The 12752-nt window shown below is 46.5% G+C and overlaps 1 protein-coding gene across 1 annotated transcript in view; it reads right to left on the reverse strand.

The window, feature by feature from the left end:
* Positions 1 to 752: 752 nt before the first annotated feature.
* Positions 753 to 12752, reverse strand: part of LOC147684563 (metalloproteinase inhibitor 1-like) — a 60049-nt gene continuing 48049 nt past the window's right edge. The window contains exons 4-5 of the mRNA XM_086939716.1: positions 2209 to 2330; positions 753 to 917 (exon numbers count right to left, since the gene is read on the reverse strand). Of these exons, the coding sequence (XP_086795842.1) occupies positions 753 to 917; positions 2209 to 2330 (287 nt within the window). The remainder of the gene's footprint in view (positions 918 to 2208; positions 2331 to 12752) is intronic.

The raw sequence follows: 12752 nt of genomic DNA on the forward strand, positions 1-12752 counted from the left end.
AAAACAAAAATATATAAATTATTAAAAACCTGTAATGACCTTTATATATCCTGGACGTTTTTTCCCTGGGTTAGAAGTTAAATTTTAATTTTTCTGTTTGAAACCACTAGGCTTTTCTTGACAGCCGGAAACAGAACAAGAATGCCTTAGAACACGTGTTCAAAATAGGCATCATGTTTATCTGGGCATTGGTGTAAGGTTTACGCTAGCGGAGCCAACGAGGGATCCACTGATGGAAACATGACAGTCCACCTGTCTCTAAGTAGAGTGTGCGGACCATCAGTTTGGTAGACAGGGTGGTCCACTACCTTTGTGTCACTCTATCCTGTTTGCCGAACTATAAATGAGGGGGCTCATCAGTCCTATGTTGATTGATTATAATGAGTGACTCTTGTGTTGGTTCCAAAAGGATGTTTTATTTTACTGGAGCATTTATGAAGTGTCGACCAGGCCTCAAAGTGCTTTATGAAACAAGATACATAGATAAAAAGTGAGACTGCGGAGACATGCAATGTGAACTGTGCACAGTAAATGCGTGCTGGTCATTAAAGGATCAGAAAAGTAGCAAACAATCTGCAAAGTACAAAGGTATATTACTTAGGGCTTCCTGAAGAGTACTTTTCCCACTTTCTATTGAATTCTTTACTCAGATGTAAGGGCTGCCCTTTGTTTCCTGACTATAATCATTTACAAGGTGGATGGTGTAGAAGGGATTTAACCATCTATGGGTTGTTGAACATCGAGATGGCTTCTCAGGGGAGTTCGCCCAATTCAATATCCTTCCATACGCATTCAGCGCTTATCTTAGGGACGCAGACCTGGTTCTTCATCTGGTTCTCAGCACCGCCACCTTCATAGTCCTCAAGTATGCATGTCTTTGGCCCTGGTGTGCAGGGTTGCGAATAACATGCCATGATCTGTTGAAGATATACAAACAAACGCCTGGTCACCCAACAAGCACAAAAGTAGCCACCAGCAGTGTTCAGGTTTTAAAATGTACTTTATAGCAGAGTGATGAAGAAACTTCAAGCAAAGTTAATACCAAAGTTGGCTTTAATTAGAATATTAAAAAATCAATCTTTTCTCTCGTTAGAATATGTAACAAAATGTGTCTTCACAAAATGAGGTGATCAAAAGACCTGGAACTGATCTTTATTACAAGTGCCCACAAATAATGGAATCAAGACATGACTTTTGAGATAATTGATCTAAAGATCCAGCTGATAAATACAGCCTATTAAGTTCAATAACTAAGACATGTGCACATGTGCAATAGAGTTCTGGCCCTGAAATCATGTGATTTATTTTAAAAGTGTTAGGAAATCATTTACACCTTTGCTAAAGTGTTGAAAAGCTTTAAGCCCAGGTTTGCATGTATTCCCATTTGGAGATGAGCATTCATTCCATTCTTTCTTGTGTCTTCCTGGGAAGTTACCCACTATATTTTCATTGTGATAACTACTGGTGGAAAACATTGTGAGGTAGTGTTCATATATCCAATGGATGCAAACGTTGTCATTTTTTACTCCCATGTGTAAATTTGCGGCAAATAGCAGGTGCCTCCCATCACTAATATTATTTCCTCCATGGAGTATTTTGCAGCATTGATTTACTCCCAAGTGTAAATATTGGACAAAGTGGCGCACCGTTGTGATTATGACACAGAGTTCAATATGAAGTGATGAGGCTTGCACTTTCTGTGGTGTTATTGCAGGAATATTGCTCTCCTCTACTAAAGCTGCATGAGGTATTACTGTTAGATTTCAAAGTATTACAGCATCCTCTGGAAACCATATAGATACTTGACTCCTGTTCTATATACTCTTAGGGAGATTTTGGAAGCCCAGACAAATTCAGCTGATTAGAATGGATCCAGAGCCAGATTCTAGCAATGATTAGAATATTAAAAGATCCTATAGGGAAATTTTTCTGGTTAAGTGCAGAGAACCACATTATTGATATTCAATGAATTGAGGTAAATATACAAATTTGAATTTTATTCAGAATATTATCTTGAGTGTGCCATATCTTGTCCTGTTAGTCCTTTCTATTTCCTTGATTATCTCTCAATCCAGATGTTCTGTTCCCCTCCATATTGCTTTTGCTACCCCTCTTTTGTCCCATGGTCCCTGCCTCTGGTAGGACTCCGTTTTCCTATGCTACTCATTTAGTAGCCTGATTAAGACCCGCAACCTAGGGCACACTTACGTCACAGGTACATCCTTCGTCGTAGGCTCCCTCTACACCCTTGATTTGCTTGGAAGACAGCACACTCCAGGGGACACTGTAGCTGCAGCTACTCAATTTGAGGACACCATTGTCATAGGAAGCTGGTTAGAGAGAGTGGAGAAAGGAAAAAAGCTACCATTAGCATTAATTACAGTAATTACTCTTAGTAACAGTGTGTCACCTGGAGAACTGAGAGTTTCTACATGCATATAATTGCAGGTGGAATTTAATGTATTAAGAGTACTTCAATTTCTCTAACCAAAGCCGGAGCTCAGGTGAAGTTCATGGCAAATGACACACTTTTTGTGAAAGATCATAGTGCATTTGCATCTCTTGGTGGCTCTGTCTGCCTGTTTTGCATTTACAAGTGCTGAAAACACCATGCCTATCCTCAGCGGGAGGAAACCCCTGGGAATTGTCAAATTCAACAACATTAAGTGAATTGATAGTGTGTCCCCTTCCTAATTCAGTGAATGGGTTTACAGAACACTCAGAAAAGTAATACTGTGCAGGTGGCCTGAACCAACTCATGGCTCAGAGGTGGAGATCTCATCTGTATTTCAGTGGGGAGCAGGGCTGAGGAAAAAACTCTTGATGATGCATTATGGGTGCATGCAACACTGAAATAATTGGTGCCACAATGTGTGGACTCAGAAGATGAAGTGCTACCGTCTGCCAAAACACTGGAAGGGGCATGCCTTGGTATTTATTTGGGATTAGCTTACCCGTCGCGCGTTGCTGCGATCTCCGAAGAAAGGAAATGTAAGTAAACTTGTTATGATAACATTCAATTTACATTGTGTCATTTTTATTGGAACTTATTCATTTTAATATGGAAAAAATTTTAAAGTGTTGTTTTAATTCGGTTTATTTATTCGAGTGCTTGTGGATACACGTTTTTTTTCGTTTTTTCCGTCTGGTGCATACAGTAGGTTTTCCAAAGCGTGAGCTGGCCACATACAATTGTCCATGTGAGAAGCACGGATTCTCCAAATCTAGTCTACACACTTGCAGCGATTGTCCTTGTGCTTTGTTGATGGTCATTGCAAAAGCGAGTCGCACCGGAAAGTGTAAACGTTCAGTATTGGAAAGATTATGAGGGCCCTGGGTGGCCGGGGGGCCGATATTTAACACATTTTTTTTGTTTTTTTGCAAGAAACCTTCGCTGGAGTGTAATCAACACATTTTATTTCTTTTTTTAGCCCAACAACTTCCCAAAGTTTCATGCCGATCGGATGAATGGTGTAGTACTGCATAAAGGACAAATGGACATACTTTGTTTTTTATATATATAGATTAGCTAGGTTTTACTACCAAAGACTGACTGCTTCATCACTTAACACTCTGTCCTGGGCCCACAGCATGGAGATAGTTGGCTCTAGGACTGGTGGCTTCAGTCTTCTGCTGATGTGCATGGCTCCACTAAATGGAGTTTAGGTATTGCAAGGCAAGTTTGATTGCCAGTAGGAATGTCTCCTCCAGTAGCTGAGGAAGAGGATGCTATCCTCTGAGGAAGAATTCCAGTGGCTCCGTTAGAACTGGAATTTTGGATTTTTGGGGAAATGAAGACCGAACTCTCTTAAAACTGTGAGGGGTTAACAGGAGTCTAAATGACCAGTCCTGGGCATTAGAGGGCTCTTCTTTGAGAAGGCAGAGCTGCAGAACTTGGGATTGACATCTCACTCCTGGAAGACTGGGTCAACCTACCAAACCTACAGGAAAGAAATACCTCTTCGGCAGCTTCAATTAGAATTTTTCCTTCTCTGATCTTTTCGGTGGCAAGCATGTGCTTCTGGGTCGCTTGGCAAATAGCCGCTTTAGCAGAGCCTTTTCACATGACAGCTTGCCATGCTTAAGAAGGTTTCTACGTTTAATGGTAAAAAAATTCCTGCTTCTCCATGACTCTGTAGTGGTCAATCACAGTGGGTGTTATTTTTTCCAAATATTCTTCATTTCCAATTTGATAACGTTTTTCGATGCTTTTCTTTGTAATACTTTTTTTTACTATTTTTTACATATTACAACCAATTCTTTTTATGTTTTGACTTTTTTCGAAATTCGTTATTGGTGTTTTTATCTTAAGTGGTTAAGGTCTCTTAAGTTCTCTATTGATGGTATAAGCATTAGGCACATTTCCATAATGTACCAGTTATTAAAGTCAAAGTCAAAGTCAAAAACCACTTTATTCGATTTACTTAAAAATCATAAAAGCATGCTACAATAAAAAGGGCATTTCAAAATCGTAAAAAATTCATAAAATACAATATCATCATTTATACAAAGATTAAAAAACAGACATTTAAATTGTACAAGATAAAAACAGTTTGTCACCCCTCATAGACCCTCATGCTACATTTTTCATTCTCCTCCTCCTGATCCTAACAGCTGCGACAAGGTAATTGGCCACTTTAAACATAACCAAGGGTGATTCTAACATTTGTAGATATAAGAAAGCTGGTTTTGCCTGAATGAAAGCTTTACCTTTAAGTAAAGGCACCAGATACTTCTGTCTTGGAATATTATAAAATAGACAAAACAACATTAGGTGCATATTATCTTGTAAAGAAAAATTATCACATTTGCACACAGGTGCATCCTCAGGCTTATACCAACCATGACTATCACAGAGGACCATATAGAGCTGGTTAAATCGAAATTTAACCAGGAGCCACCTGTGAAAAGGGATGTTTACTACAGTAAGGTACGGTTGAATAGCTAAACAAGTGATCGTCATGAAATGGGCTCTGACCGTAGGTTTAGTTAGATGGTATGCCTCCCGATCCAAACTCTTCAATTTAGGGAAGTTTTGCTTGACCCATTCTAGGTCTGCTTTTTTTAAACCCAAAGGACAGGAAAATATCTCAGGGCGTCCAAGTTCTATTGAACATTTGTGAATGTATGACAGCCAGACAATATCTTTAAATTTATCGAGTTTTAAACAATCCATCAATATTTTATGGTTCAGACCTAGATTTTTATTAATCCAAACCCTAATCCATAAAAGAATTGGTGCCATGGACAGGATATCAGTAATGTACCCCAGTCCAAGCTCCTGATGAACTGAAAAAGTGGCTGTCGACTGAGGAAGCCCTAACAACGACCTGAGGAACTTATTTTCCTCCCTTTGGATAGTATCACTTTTAGCGTAACCCCACAGGCCTGCTCCATACCTTGCAATTGCAAGTGTTTTTGCCTTGTACAAAGCTATTAATGCACCGCTCGGTTTCCCTCCAAGTCTCCTCGAAAAGCTTAAATTTGCATTTACCGAGCTCCTCACCACTTTAGTTTTAGCTATTATTTGTGGAGTCCAGCTCCCCTTATTATCAAAAATTATTCCAAGGTATGTAAAAACTTTGACATTAGTGATTGCTTCACCGTTACAAAAAAAGGGCTTAGTGTTATTTTTAACAGCCCCAAATGCCATGACATGTGATTTCGAATTATTTACCACTAAGTCAAGTGAGGCCATAAATTCACTAAATGTATTTAATAATCTTTGAAGACCTAAATGAGTCCGGGCTATTAATGCAGCGTCATCCGCATACAGGAGCACAGGAATAGGGGTATCTCCTGCAAGCGGGATGTCCAAGGATGCAGTTAAAAGTTTTTCCTCCAGAGAATTTACATATAGAGTGAACAGCATGGGGGCAAGAATGCAGCCCTGGCGCACACCCCTGCCAGATTTAAACCATGCTGTACAATTGCCTTCTTGATTCATTCTAATAGATGCCTTTAGGTCTTTATGGAGTTCAGCCAGAAAATGGACAAGAGGTGGGTCAAGGCCCCATTTTAATACCAGTTATTAGTAATGTCCTATTACTTACCGGTAATCTTCATTGCTCCTGGTCCCGTTGTCCTCGTCCCATTCCTTAACTAAATGGAGATGACCATCTCCACGACAGAAAAAAAAGAACAGGAGCATGCTGGGATACCCAACCCACACTCTCCCACTGGTAGTACATAAGCGGTACCAGCCCAGCATGTAGCCTGAAAACATCAAGCCAACAACAGGAAGGCCGGCCGCCAGGGAGGGACGGAGGGAGGGGAGTAAGGAATGGGACGAGGACAACGGGACCAGGAGTAATGAAGATTACCGGTAGGTAATAGGATATTACCCCCAGGTCTCTCCTGTCCTCGTCCCATTCCTTAACTAAGTGAAGAATACCAAAGCAGAGAACCCGGCCTTCCGAAACCCCACCTATGCCAAGGGCAGTAGACTGAAAAACAACACCCCACAGAAGCAAAAGGAGCCCACAAGAAGGAAAAAAATGCAGACAGGAGCACACAACCAAGCATGCCCCCAACCAAGCGGACAGAGCCGAGACCCCAAAACCAGCAGGGGACGACCATAGAAAAAACACAAGAATCACCCCCAGGCAAGCCAGAAGTGGGCCACATAGGCAGAGCCAAGCCCCAAAGGAGCAACCATAGGGGCCAAAACCGAGCCCCCCACGAATGACCAAAGAAAGCCCAGGAGAAGTGGGTGCACCCCAAACAGTGAAATGGAGCCAGAAAGGGCAACCAACCAGGTAGAAACCCCCAAGGGCTAAGCCCATGGACCCAAGCACCACCAGGCAGCCACTTAACCAGGAACCAAAAAGGCCAACCCAGCCCAAAGGCCAAGAGCAGATTGAAACAGACCGCACAGGGCGGCAGGGCCGAAGGCCCAGGAAGGAACAGAGCAGAGGCAAGACGCAACCAACCACAGGACCACCCCAACCAGGGGAAGCCACCAGCAGAGTTGCAATGACCAAAGGGGGCAGAACAGGACAAGGAAACTGGCACCCACCCAGAGGAACAGCCCGGAACAGTAGGGGGCAGGGTACCCAAGCAAGCCCCCCCCCCCCGAGCCGACAACAGCAGCAACTGAGAACTTGGAGGTCAAAAACCCACAGAAGGACCAGGTCACAGGGCAGGACCAACCAAAGGCCAACACCAGCCAAGACACCGAAGAGCCGCAGGAACCAAAAGGCCACCCCACCGGGAGAAGAACCCAGGACACAAAAAACGGCCAGGTCGGAGGCCCACCCCCACAGCAGGAGACACCGGGACAAGAAACCCAGCAACCCGCCCAACGGAGGCCAGGGAGTGCAAAGAAGCTCATCCTAAAGCAGACCTGGCAAAAACCAGGGCACAACCAAGAAAGACAACAACAGAGGCCCAACACGGAACCGGGGAAAGCAAAACCCCAGAACCAGAAATGAGGAAATAATACCAACCAAGAGCTGACCAAGCGACAGGAGGAGAAAGGAGGACACCAAGGAACCACCGAAGTCAAGATAAGATCCTATCTAAAGCCCAAGAGAACGAGCGGCCAGGAAAGTACTCAAGCAGGGACCAAAAGAGGACCCCAAGCAAACAAGGGCCCCACAGCACCAATCCCGACACAACCACACTGAGAGGCGCACCAGCAACCCAAACGCACAAGCGAACGGGAGGCCAAACACCAGGGCAAACCAAACAGACGCAGAGCCCAGACCCCAAGAGCACACTGGAACAACCCAGGCACCAGAAACCAAAGTAGAGGCCAAAGGCAGACCACCCAACAGGGGAGCAGGAACAGACTCAATCAAGGGGAGAAGTAACACCCCAGAGCCAACAAGAGAGCAAGGGACACATACACCACAGGCCGAAAACACCCCACGCGAGAGCACAGGCCCAAGACAGGACCCCAAAGGGAAAAGAAAAAGACCTCCAGACCCGAGACAAAGCCAACCGCAACCCAAAAGCGGAAAGAGAGGAGCGGGAAGCAACAAAGCAATCCACGCACCATGGGAGGCCGGCACCCAACATCCACAAGCAGGGAAAGGGCACAGCAGACTGGGCAGGGCACAGGAGCAAGGCACCCGAAGAACAAGAGGCCACCCCAAGGCAGAAGCCAAGGAAGACCAACAACACCCACCACCACAGGAGGCAAATAGGAGCAGCAGGCGAGAAGGCAAGCCCAACAAGCCAACACCCAACACCAGCCAGAACCCAGCAGGGCCACGACCAGCACTGCACCGGAGCCAAGGGCCCAACAAGGCCAAGTGACCACCAGAGCCGAGGGTGGACACAACCGCACTGCCCAACGGAAAACAAGGGGGATGGCCCAGCGAATCCTGTGAAAGGCAGACACCCCAAGCACGGGGCAAGCAAAAGCACCCGAAAGGAAGCAAGAAGCGCCCAACAACCAAAACCGCAGGCAGGCAGGCACCCAGACAGGCACACAACATGTTATATTTATTTTATAATGTTATGGTATAATGGGATTTATACTGCGCACAAATACTCAAGAGTGTCCTGGGGAGGAGGAGCTATGCCGCGAACTAAGATGGCCGCATAAGCTCCCGGCTCCGCCGACCTCCACCGGCGACCCGTCTATCCTGTCGTTTATCCTCTACCCACGCCCTGTGCCTGGATGTATGAAGGTTGCCTGATGCCAACGGTGCTGCCCCGGATTTCCTACCTTATTCAGCGACGAAGTTGTGTCGTGTCCCATTTCTGGCCTACTCCCGGGCTGCCGCCGGGACCTCGATTTTTGAAACACCCGAGAGGGACCTGATCAACATCGGCTGTGGGACCGTGATTGTGGTCGGTCTTCCAGGTCTGAATAATTCTTTCCGCCCTTGACTCTTGTCCTCGTTGATGGATGGTGCAGGAGAGGAGACACTGTGACGTGCTGCGATCCTCCTGCACCACGGCTGTGGGTTGTGTGCCTGACCCTCGTTTCCCGGTCCGGGGGCTGACGGGCTGCACCCACGGCCGGTGTCTGTCCTGAGTGTGCCAGTTCGGGGTGCCCTTGTTGTTGCGATCGCCAAATGTGTGCCCGGAGCCCGGCGATGTGGGCTGGAGATTGTGTCCCCCTCCGTCCTCTGGACCCCGGGATGGAGGGGATGGATGGCGCACATTCATTGAGATCCGTAATGGCGGCGATTGGGGCGCTCCGCTCGCAATTTACCGGCGCATGTGTCTCCCTGGCGGCGAAACTGGATGATGTCTGCTCGCGACCGGCCACGTATGCTGCAGCGCCTGTACAGAAATCTGCGATCCAGACGAGCGATTTGACCCTCCATCTGCAGGTGCCCGAGCGGCAGCCCGACTTTGCTCCTTTGAGAGTCGGCCTCACTTTTCCTTCATCTGCTACAGTACATGGTCTTCCCTCTACGTCTCCTCTCTGATGGTGTGTTGTCGCTGGATGTCCTGTTCTTCATTGCCGAGTCTCAGGGTCCCGTCGAAGGGGATCGCCATATTCCTTTGTTCCGGCCCGTCTGCATAACGGATGCTGCAATTTTGAGACCGGCCTTTGCTCCACTTTCACTGCCTTGGTCCGCCATGGACGCTTTGACTACCTCTGGTCGGATGTGGCTTGGTCGGGATGTGCTCCGGAACGGATTCGCACTGGTCAGGGCTGACTTTGACTTTGAGGTTTTCTTGCTCCTCGCCACTGCTTTGGACCATCTGAGATGCTCACTTGGTTTGCAACTGTTATGACTTTGGCGATAGAAATCCTTGTGAGGCTTGCAGGGTTGACTTCTATTTCCCTGGGGTTGCTCCGTTTATTTTTGCTGGGACTGCACCGAATACCTTACCGGGCCGGGGGTGGGAGGGGCGGGGGGTTTCCTGGTGACTGTCCTCCCCGTGATACTGCTGACTGTTTTTGCTTTATTGATGATGATTGTGCTATGGGGGGTCACCGCCGGCGAGGGGTATCAGGTGTCCGGAGGCTTGTTTGATTTTCTCCTCCTCCACTTTTTATATTTTCTCTTCTGTGGGGCAGTTCCGGGGCGACAGGCACGCTGTTAGTGGGTTAGGCCGTAGCCATTACAGGGGTGCAGGGTGGCGGGTGTGGGGGGGGTTTGTTATTTTAGTTTGTTTTGTTCTATGGTCCCTATCGCTCTTTTCCGGCTTTGGGAGGGTTCTTTCCTCTTTCGTAGGGTTGACTGTCTCTTGGTCTTGCACCTTTCTTTTTTCTTTTTTCGGCTTCTCGACAAGCCTCTGTTTTTCTGTTCTTGGGGGGTATGCTCTCTGGGGTGATTTGTAGAAATGTGGATTATTGTAATGTGGTTTACTGTCCAGTATTATCGCCGTGGCTGCCCGGATTGCATAGTCGCTTTAGTTATAGCCTATCTCCGACTGTAATTGGGGTAAGTCCCAATCGTCTCCTTTGTGCTCCTATCCTGTGAGGTGCGATGTCCTTGTTGTTGCAGCCCCTGCTCTTTTTCTAAAATTTAAAAATGAAAACCTCATATCCTGTTTGCGAGCCCCACAACCGCATCTGGTATATCTTGATATATCCTGTTTACTGATTGGCTTCAGTTTCTCCTGTTTTCATTGATTGTCTTTGCGGCCGGCCATGATGGTTGTGGGCCTGCGCATGTATCTCCTTATTTTTTGTAAAAGGTTTAAAAAAAAAAAAAAGAGTGTCCTGGCACACAAAATAACAGTGACCTGATAGAATGAAGCCGATTAGCATAACTGCTTAAAGAGGAAGGTTTTCAGGTGCTTTTTGAAAAGTCTGAGGTCCTGAATGTGCCATAATGCCAAAGGCAAGGAATTCCAGATGATAGCTGCTTTGACAGACAGAGACTTTCTGCGGAAACGTGGGATCGCCATCAGTCTCAGTGAGGCTGATCGCAGCGGAATATAGAAGGAAAAATACTTCCTAATATACAGCTCAAGTAGTTGCTGTTTTACGTAGACCATCCCAAGATATTAAATAGAAGTCTAGCAGCTGCATTCTGTATGGTTTGAAGCTTATTTTTTAGGTATCCAGGGATTCCCACATACAGGGCATTGGCATCGTCAATGCGGGAGAGAATAAGAGCCCGCACGACCAGCTCCTTGGCCGACCTTGGAAGCACAGAGAAAAACCTTCTAAATGCTTTGAGGGTGCCGAAGCAAAATCCAGTGAGTTTCTTAATTTGCACCGCAAACCGCAGGTCCTCCTCAAACCAGACCCCCTGGTTTTTTGCTGGTGCACCAACAGATTTAGGACGGGGATAATCTGAGGGCCATAAAGACTCCCTAAAGGCGGGCAGAAACTGACCAACTAGAAGAACCTCGGACTTGTCCTCCTTGCATTTGAGTTGGGCCTGAGCCAACCATCCAAACACAGCAGAAAGACAATTCCGGGCAGGTTCTATTGACAGGTCAGAGTCCTCCCATGTACATAAAAGCTGGGTGTCATCAGCGTATGCGATTATTTTTGCACCCATTTCCTCCGCCAGAACAATCAAAGAGGTCAGGTAGATATTAAAGAGCAAAGGGCTCAAGGTAGAGCCCTGTGGGACACACGTGAGCATTTTCTTAGCCATAGAGGAGAAAGGAGGCATCCAAACCTGCTGGGAGCAATTTTCTAAAAAAGATTTAATCCAGTCCCAGGCGAAACCAACAATGCCGATGTTCGAATGGCAAGCAAGGAGTACTTGGTGGGGCACCATATCGAAGGCGGCAGAGAGGTCAAGTAAAATCAGGGACGCTCTGCCGCTCGCATCCAGGGAGTCCCTGATGACCTCCGCCATCTCCACTAGCGCAGCATTTGGTACTATAAGTAGCCCGAAAGCCTGACTGCGACGGATGGAGAAGACCAGAAGTCTCCACAAAGGCATCCAGTTGTCGAAAAATCACCTCTCACAGACCTTTGCCAGAGCCGGAAAAAGACATATGGGGCGATAGCTGACAAGTTTGGATGGGTCAAGCGAAAGTTTCTTCAAAAGAGGTAGAAGCTTAACCTGTTTCCAGCTCCCAGGTATCACAGCGGTCTGTACAGATAAATTAATAATCTTATTGACCACTGGATATACCACCTCCACGAATCCAGCCACCACTCTAGCCAGGCAGGGGCCAGTCGGAGACCCTGATTTGAGGGTTTTGAGAATGGCCAGGACATCTGGGCCAGCAGTAGGCTCAAAGTTCCTAAGCAGCGGAGGCGCTGGCAAGGATGCTGCAAGGGGTAGAGGTAGAGGTAGAGGAACCCATGGCACCATATCCCCCGGCCCTAAACTGTCTTGAATGTTCTGTACTTTATAAAAAAAAAAGTAGACAACTCCTCACACCCTTGAGAAGAGACAGGAAGGACCGTTTGTTGTGCAACTGGTGCGAGAAAACTTCTCACAATAGCAAACATCTCCTTACTATTGTTGTTAGCTTTTGCTATCGGTAGTCTCTCTGCGCTTTGCAAAGAGCATTTTTAGCCAATGGGCAGTATTGCTGCCGCCAGCACCGTTCCAATGTTTTGCAGTCCAATTTAAGGTCTCTAAGAGAGCCTGAATACCATGGTTTGGATGGCGTTGGTCTCGGTCGCCTAGTGGAGGGGGGTTTTAACACTTTACCAACTCCTTGGTTAATCCAGGAAGAAAAGCTATCGATCCCTTCCTCGAGATGAGAGGTGGGCACCGGACAGGTCACGGAAAGGACCATCGAGAAAGCCGGAATGTCAATCTTCTGACCCGGATTATTGTGAGCCAGAGCTACAGAGGAAGGCGGGTTCCCTATGGGCCAGGAAAACTGTACCAAATGGTGATCTGACCAGGTCACCTGAA

The sequence above is a fragment of the Lissotriton vulgaris genome, chromosome 10 (assembly GCF_964263255.1).
Source record: "Lissotriton vulgaris chromosome 10, aLisVul1.2, whole genome shotgun sequence".
Lineage (NCBI taxonomy): Eukaryota > Metazoa > Chordata > Amphibia > Caudata > Salamandridae > Lissotriton > Lissotriton vulgaris.